Source organism: Octopus bimaculoides, chromosome 22, assembly GCF_046866305.1.
Source record: "Octopus bimaculoides isolate indiv1 chromosome 22, ASM4686630v1, whole genome shotgun sequence".
NCBI lineage: Eukaryota > Metazoa > Mollusca > Cephalopoda > Octopoda > Octopodidae > Octopus > Octopus bimaculoides.
This window is the reverse complement of record NC_142949.1, coordinates 6575312-6584627: the sequence shown is the minus strand read 5'-3', so window position 1 is coordinate 6584627 and position 9316 is coordinate 6575312. Positions and strand designations below refer to the sequence as shown.

The following is a 9316-nucleotide window of genomic DNA, read 5'->3' as shown; positions in this document are numbered from 1 at the left end:
CAATATACCAAATTTATCAAAGTGACCGCCTTATCTTGTCAAATAATTCAATAGAAAGTTAGACAAGAAATATCAGTTTTATACCACCTTATCTTGTCAAATTCAGTAGCAAGTTAAAGATATAGGCGCAGGAGTGGCTATGTGGTAAGTAGCTTGCTTACCAACCACATGGTTCCAGGTTCAGTCCCACTGCGTGGCACTTTGGGCAAGTGTCTTCTACTATAGCCTCGGGCCGACCAAAGCCTTGTGAGTGGATTTGGTAGACGGAAACTGAAAGCCCGTCGTATATATGTGTGTTTGTGTGTCCCCCCTCCATCGCTTGACAACCGATGGTGGTGTGTTTACATCCCCGTAACTTAGCGGTTCGGCAAAAGAGACCGATAGAATAAGTCCTGGGGTCGATTTGCTCGACTAAAGGCGGTGCTTCAGCATGGCCGCAGTCAAAATGACTGAAACAAGTAAGTAAAAGAGTATATCATCGTTTTATCGACAAATAGCATCACTTGTACGGCGGTGACACTCATAACTTTCACGAAGTCAAGACAATGCTCGAACACACACACACGACGGGCTTCAACCAGTTTCCGTTTACTAAATCCACTCAAGATTTTGGTAAGCCCGGAGCCATAAGAGAAAAGAACCTGCAAAAGGTGTCACACAGTAGGACTGAAACCGATAGGGAAACAAACTTGTTAAAGCATACAACCAAAGATAACGAAAAGAACAGTGTTTAATGAAAAAATGAAATTTTATTAATAAAAAATGAATTTAACAATAGGTTTTTAACACATTAATAATCATGCTGTAGATGTAACTACTATATATATATCATATACATCTAGTCAACTTTATATTAAGGTAAATTACAGGGGAAAAAAAATACACCATCACTGCTGTGCAGTTGGTCAAAGTAACACACACACACACCACTCACTCCATGTTGAGTAAACCGGAACTGGGCGACAAGGATTGGCAAATGTCCAGAAGTAAAATCAAATGGAAGCAATTTCATTGTGTGAAAGGTGGGAAAAGGGGAAGAAAGAATGGGGAGGAAAAATAAATACGTTTTTGATATGGCTAGGGTTTGAGTTGAGTGGGAGAAGGAGGGAGATAGAGATAGAGAGAGATAGCGAGATATAGATTAGATACATACAGCTAGAGAGATAGATAGACAGAGATAGATGTTGAAAGAAAGAAATAGATATATAGAAAGAGATAGAGATAGCTAGATAGATAGACAGCCAGGGTGATAGGTACAGAAAGAAAGAGTGATAGATATGGAAAGAAAGAGACTGACAGATATAGAAAGAAAGAATCAGTGCAGCCAAAATAACGATTGGATAAGTAGAGGGGTGGAATAAAAATGACGACTAGAGAAAGACAATTCTTTTTAATTTGGTTTTGGCTGGTGACTGACCTGGATATGTTCATCTTGTTTTATGAGAGATAATACCATAAAATAGGACAGGTTGAAGGCAGAAGACAAAAGGGGATTTTAAAAAAAAGGTATCTCTTGGAGAGATTCTGAACACAGTTCCAATTTACTTTGTGGTTTATTCAAATATTTAACATTATTATTAGAAAATATTAAATTAGAGTCAGTGAATTAAATACCAGAAAAATATATATAGGAAAATCAGTTGAACTATATTTTAAAGCAGACGTTGTGTGTGCGTGTATGTGTACGGCCAGTGTTTCTCATTCATAAGGCTAGCCGTCACTCGCAAGCAAGTATGACGTGATGTCCGTGGCTTGTACAATGCCGTCCTCTCAGTCCTTCTACCCAACACCCAGCAAAACACGAGGATGTACTGAATGGGATTGAGGAGAGAGAGAAGGGGCTGCACTAGCAGTCGGCTGGGGCTCTCATTTTCTGCTGAGCAAATGGGAGCAAAGGGAAATGAAAAGCGTTGCTCAAGAACAACAAACATGCTGCTCAGCCTGGGAGTCAAACCGACGACCTTACGATCGTGAGTCGCAACACCGCTTTAACCACTGGAACACGTGTCCTCTTAAGGAAGATCACAACCTTTCTAGAAAGTAGTAATTGTCTGAAAAAGAACCAAGAGAAACAGAAATATGAACACAGCAACAGGTTGCTTTCCTTGTAAGGTTCCTCTCTTTTAGTTGGTGGAGGGGGAAGACATGAGAAGCCGTATTTGTGTGGAGCGTTGTGTATTTAATAACTGTGGAGAAGGGAATCACAAAAGAAACACTGCTGGAAGAGAAACATCAGGAAAATATTAGAAGAATGTTAGCAAAGAGGCACAGTTTTTTTTTCTTTTTTAAACAAATAGGAGTTCTATAGAAAGTCTTTTTTTTTTTTAATTTCAGTGATTTTAGAAAAACATTCAAGTAATATAAAAAAAAAAACTGATATATAGCACCAATGTGTTCTTACAAAAAAAAAATCATTTAATACTAAAGGTATTTTAGTTTTTGTTATATTTGCAATCATCTACATGAAATTAACACAAGTGAAAGAATGAAATATAAAAATTTTGAGTTCCATTATGTTTCATATAAATCTAATAATTTGTCCTCTACCAACAAAGAGAAGTGGCCATTGTAACCATCCTTGAAAAGTAATTTCTAATAAGTCTACACGAGTTAGCAATTCTTTTCCTCTGATAATGAAGAAAATCTTTGGGGTGGGGAAACCGGGTGTAGAGACTTATTCTGGGTACAAGGAACTTCGAGTCCCTACTTTGTACCTAAACCGAGAAATTACTTGACAGATGGAGAGAAAAAAAAAAGGCTACCAAAAAAATCTTTTATGACATTAAAAATATTGAGACACAAATGAAAAAACAAAAAACCCTGCAACATTTGCTTTAGACAATGGACAAATATGCATGAACATGCCCAAGAGTTCTCAAAAGGAGAGTCATTTTGAGAACAGAAGTGAAAAACCTTCAGAGGCCATTAGGTCTTGGTACATGAAGTGTAGCTCAATGTTGTTTTAATTAGCATTTGTATATAGATAAATAATTTAATCCGTGATAATTAAGCTCAGTGAGTGGCAGTTTAGTTAGCATCACGGCATGAGAAAGAGAGGAATTTTGCTCAAAACAATCTTGAATCTACACAAAAATGAACCAAACCATTATTAGCCAATGTTTAGGTTCAAAACTGAAGTTAGACTAGAAAGAAAAAAAAACCCACAAAGTCGCTGATGAGAATTTTAACAGTAAGTGGCTAGGGAGAGAGAGAGGGGGGGGGGGATCTAGTAGTTTTATATACTTCATCGCTACAAATGTATATTAGGTCGTCAAGTATGGAATTTGTAGTAAGGTGTATGGTAAACCGTGACAGCTGCTTATTTTGCACCATTATTATATTTTGACTTTCTTTGTTTGGTTTGCAAAATTTCGTTCTAGTAAATGAGCAAAACAGTCAACAAAAAACAAAGGTGGATAATGAATGATGAAGTGAAAGCCATTGTCGAGTCAGATCCATCTCAAAGTGCCTGTGAATTATTTTTGTTGTTTGGTGTTAACTAGCAAACAATATTGACTCACCTAGTTCAAATCGGTAAAGTGAAAAAGTTGGATAAGTGGGTTCTATGTGAACTCAATGAAAATTAGAAATAGCAACATTTGGAAGCCTGCATTATGCCTTCTCGTCACAAAAATGAATCATTTTTGAATCAAATTGTAACATGTGATGAGAAATGGATCCAATACTACAACCGTAAACATTCTGCACAATGGTTGGACAAAGATAAGCCACCAAAACACAGCCCAAAAAGCAAAATTCAAAAGAAGCTGATGATGCGTGTTTGGTGGTCTGGCACAAATGTAATCCATTATGATTTCATTAAACCTGGCTCATCAATCATGGCCGAAGTATATTGCAGCCAACTGGATCAAATGATGCAGAAACTTACATCGCAAAAATGACACTGACGAAACTACAGGAGTTTGGAGTTGGAAGTTCTCCATCATCCACCAGACTAACCTAATCTTGCCCCCGACTGATTATCACTTCTAGAATTTGGATAACTTTTTGGGAGGAAAAAAATTCAATTCCAACGATGCTGTAAAACAGGTTTTCCAAGATATTATTGACCCTAGAATGCTGGGCTTTACAGTTCTGGGCTGGACAAGCTACCGATGAAATGGCAAAAGTGTATTGACAATATGGGTGCATACTTTGATGAATAAAGCTATTTCTTGTATTTATAAAATATTAACAATCTTTTTTTCTTTTCTACAAATTTCATACTTGACTACCTAATATTTATATAAGGTGGGCTCTCCTGTAGTACATGACAAATGAGGGCTCTGTGATTTCTTGAACAACCTGCACGAATGATTTATTTATAGTGATCATGTACCCCCAAGATACCACAGTTCAGGATCGAACCCAAGGCCTGGAGGTTGCAAAGCGGAACTTCTTAATCATTCAGCCACACTGGATAATGAAAATGTATGATACACTTGTAATATGATCCGGTTCGTTGGTTTAACACCCAGGGAGGCCAAGAGATTTCAGCAACCATCGACAGATATATATTATGGTTATATTGTATAAACATTAGGACAGCTAAAAATTTATTTATTACGTTAAAGTGAATGAAAATGCCGAATGAGAAAGGTGAAAACTGGTTAGGTGGGTGAATGTTTTAGGCCCCCCCCCCCCCCCGACCCCCATTTTTGAGAAACCATATGAAACATGTCAATGCATATGAATACAAGTCTGATATCACAGTTAATAGTTAAAAACCTTCCCCACTCCCTCAGCAGACAGAGATTCAGAGAATCCTCAGAGAATAGGGTTTTCAGTAGGGTTTGGAAATATTAAAATGGTGTAGGTCAGTACCACAGCAGAAGATATCAATGGAGTAAAAAAAAAAAAAAAAAATTCAGATCAGACCAGAAAGTTTGTATAATAATGGAATGGTAGGGCTTCCCTTTTTGAAGGCCCAATTCCAAAAAAAAACAACAAAAAAAAACTTACAGCAGGAATAATTCAAAAACAAAAAAAAATTTTTCTTTGGAATCAGTGGAATGTTTTCAAAGATGAAGAACTCCGAAGAACTCCTTACAGATTAAAAAAAAAAAAGTGGAACAAAATTGCTCAAAGTTACTGTTTTTTTTTTTAACCATTTTTCAGTGCCAAGAAATACAAATATTGTACATAGAGTAGCTGCACCAACAAACAAAATCCTTCTACAGCTCAGCTACTCAGAGTATCATTCTCAGACTTGCAGACTTATTCTACACCATTCAAGATTTCCACCTCTACTCACTGACCCCGCTCTCACACACACATGTAGAGGGGGAACTTGCAAAACCCATTTAACACACACATAATCACTATTATAACATACACAATGTTTGTGAAGAACATATAACAAATATTTAAGAGTTTGTTTATTATTTTGGTATAAAAAAAAAAAAATGGAAACCCAAGAGTGTGGTTCTTGGAGTGTCTTTGAGTAAAAGGTACTGGTCTGAGCAGGAGGCACTGATTTTCAAGTGAGTGTACATTTGAATGAAGCTGTGGGTCTCTCGAGCCACTTCACGCTAAAGTTGTCCAATGAAAGCCAGACAATAATAATAATTCTAATAATGGTAGTTCTCTCTGCAATTCAAGAATGGAAGACAAAGGGATATTCAGCTGCAATATGGTTGTTTGGTTAAATATATTGACAGCATGAAATATTGGCAGGAAAAAAAAGTTATTTTCTTTGTAGTCTTTTTCATTTGTTTTGTGGGGTTTTTTTTGTTTTTTCTTTCATTTTACAGAGAATATATATTGAACTAAGACCATCAAAAGTCATCATTGCCGACATGACACACGGCCTGGACACTGGGCAGGTATGTTTGTTTTCATATATAGAAGGGGAAACAGGGGAAAGGAAAAGATGATTTATGCCGAGAGATTCTTAGCAACATTTTTGGAGTTTTTGTTAGGATTTTTTGGGGGTGGGGGTGGTGATGGTGTTAATTTGTTGGTGTGGAACTGTCTGACGTGCTGTTTGCTGGACTGATAGATCTGCGGTTACGCACCGAACCAGTGGAATTCTTTAAATGACGGCTCACATGTTTGCTGAGATGGTCGCTCCTCATGAAGCGTTTTGGACATACGGAGCAGGTGAATTTCTTTTCCCCTAAAAAAGAAAAAAAAATTATAAACATATAAACAAATTTAGAAATAAAAAATTTTCTTTTAATATTTGCAAGACACGGAAATTAAGAACAAAACCTAAAATATTTGCAAGTCAAAAGGCTAATACAGAAATAGTTCCATTAGTCTTACAGAACAGTTGTAACCATTTTGATAGTAACCTGTCAGAGACTGCCTTGGGTTCTATGAGACAAACTTCTGTTTTTCAAGTGATCTAAAAACTTTTCATCAAAATTCTAAACACCAGTTTAATCATGATAAAGTTACTTCACAAAATTCTTCATCATTTTAAAAATTAAATGAAACAAAAATCTGAGTATTTCAACAGAAATCATTATCAATGTCCATTTCCCATGCTAGCATGAGTTGCACAGTTTGTGCTGGAGTTGGTAAAGCTGGGTGCCACACGAAGCTCCATTGTTCTGGTATGGTTCCCATGGCTGGATGCCTTTTCTAATGCCAACCACATCAGAGTGTACCAAGTGCTTTTTATGTGGAACCAGTACATGGTAAGCAAAAAGGATTTAAGTGATCTAAATTAAAAACAGCAAGTTTATTTTACTAAATTCTTCACAATTTTCAAAATTATTTTAAACAATTACAGTCTATTGCAATACCAACTATATCAAAATGGCTGTCTGGGGGCAAAACAGCAAACTGCATTCAAGTGAGGCTCCAACTTGAGAATTCAAGAGTTTTGGGGCACATCAAGTTAGCTCACCTGTATTCCCATGTTGTCCTTGGCCCCAGGGAAGTAGTATCCATCAAGGACCCCCTCCCTCCATTGAGTCAGACAGAAATGGTCCAACATATATAATGCAGAAGGACCATTAACTGCCAGGCATGGCACCCTTAGCATTCAGATTCCTGTCAAATGTATTGCTTATTTATTCACATTGTTTTGAATTGATCAGGCATCATTTTGCGATTTTAAGATTTCAATGATGCAACTGAATCATCATCAGCATCATTTAACATCCGCTTTCCATGCTGGCATGGGTTGGATGATTTGACTGGGGACTGGCGAACCAGATGGTTACACCAGACTCCAATCTGATCTGGCAGAGTTTCTACAGCTGGATGCCCTTCCTAACGCCAACCACTCCGAGAGTGTAGTGGGTGCTTTTTACGTGCCACCAGCACAAGGGCCAGTCTGGTGGTACTGGCAACGGATATGCTCAAAATGGTGTTTTTTACGTGCCACCTGCACAGGAGTCAGTCGAATGTTTTGTTCACATGCCACCGGCACAAGTGCCAAGCGAGAGGTGTGAGGTCAGATCTGACCAGCTTGGACATAAAACAAGTAGAATACCAGGACCTGAGATGGCTAGTTTGAATGCTAAAGGGTTAAAATGTGGGGACCACATTTGTATATCAGAAAAGGCAGCTAAAAGGTTTCATCGAAAAGGGCAACTGGCAATAAAATATCTCAAAGACTGCCCACCTCCATGAGCTCCATTAATTTTCATCAGTTAATTATAGTGAAATATAACCAATTAACAATGGGAAGGATACACTTGAGAATAAAGGAGAGCTAGATCTCTCTGAAAACTAGAATAGTCACGACTGGGACTCGTTTAGTCTAGATCTGATCAATGAAGGCCAATCTGAAACTATACAAACCTACTGAGATTGTGGTACTTTGTTGGAAGGACATTACCGTACTTGCTTACTAGAATACAAAGGTAACCATGGAGATAGAGAGAAAGAGAGAGAGAGCAAGCAATGCACCTGGTTTGTGACAGTGTAGTATGGACTTACAAACATACAGCAGCACCAAAAGGAAAACAATGCAGCTTGCTAAGGTACATTGCGGTACCTATTTTATAAGGATATGCTCACAGCATGGGTAGCATAACTTGTTTAAGAACTTACAATACCTATTGTGTAGGATATGGTGGAACTATGGAGGACAGCGCACCTTGCCTAAGGTACATAGATTGCAGTACCATAAAGAGGGTAACACAACAATATAAATGAAAAGTAGTCCAGTTCCTTTTTCTACAACATATTTCTGTATAATGGTGTCCTCACAGTTTATTTAGTTCTTTCAAGGTATCATGTCAAAGATAAACAGATGTATCCTGTCCTGATACAAAGAGCAGCGTTCACTTTGGACAGACAGACAGAAGTCCTTTATGGCTTATAGTTCTAAAATGGCATGTTGCAGATTTAAAAAAAAAACAATTTTACTGTTATGTCATCATATTTCAGTTGAAAGTTTTGTTAGCTGCTGTTTGAAACATAATTATGAAGACCTTCGTGTGTATGTATGCATATGTACATATGAATGTGCATTTTCTGTCTCCTTGCATTCAAGATCACATGGCTGGTGTAAGTGGTGTGTCACCATCATTGTGTGACCGGTGTGAACGTGGAAAAATGGACGTTAAAAAAAAAATGTTGTTGTTAAGTTTATGAAAATACACATTGTGCCTCCACACAGTTGGTGGAATCCTGTGATTTACACCAACAGGTCTGGCATGATTCCACCCAATCTTCCCTTAACTACAGGATAAAAATAGACGATTCCTGTCACCCAACTCCCACCGGTTTCTAAAGTAATATTTCTCAATAACATGAAGGGTATACATGATTCAGGAATACTCAGCCACTTGTTAAAACAGGAGTAAGTAAATCAGTTAAACAAACAACAAAGAACCATCCTTATATATGTATATATATACAAATATATGTATGTATATATCATCATCATCGTTTAACGTCCGCTTTCCATGCTAGCATGGGTTGGACGATTTGACTGAGGACTGGTGAAACCGGATGGCAACACCAGGCTCCAGTCTGATTTGGCAGAGTTTCTACAGCTGGATGCCCTTCCTAACGCCAACCACTCAGAGAGTGTAGTGGGTGCTTTTACGTGTCACCCGCACGAAAACGGCCACGCTCGAAATGGTGTCTTTTATGTGCCACCCGCACAAGCCAGTCCAGGGGCACTGGCAACGATCTCGCTCGAAAATCCTACAGGAGCCAGTCAGGCGGTACTGGCAACGGCCACGCTCAAAATGGTGCATCTCATGTGCCACCCGCACAAGAACCAGTCCAGGGGCACTGGCAACGATCTTACTTGGCTTGCCGGGTCTTCTCACGCACAGCCCATTTCCAAAGGTCTCGGTCCGTAGTCATCGCCTCGGTGAGGCCCAATGTACGAAGGTCTTGCCTC

General features: G+C 38.3%; 1 protein-coding gene across 1 annotated transcript in view; it reads right to left on the bottom strand.

Moving 5' to 3' along the window:
- Positions 1–729: 729 nt before the first annotated feature.
- Positions 730–9316, bottom strand: part of LOC106872254 (uncharacterized) — a 24969-nt gene continuing 16382 nt past the window's right edge. Inside the window, exon 3 of the mRNA XM_089339822.1 lies at positions 730–6118. Coding sequence (XP_089195948.1) covers positions 5952–6118 — 167 coding nt within the window. The 3' untranslated portion in view covers positions 730–5951. The remainder of the gene's footprint in view (positions 6119–9316) is intronic.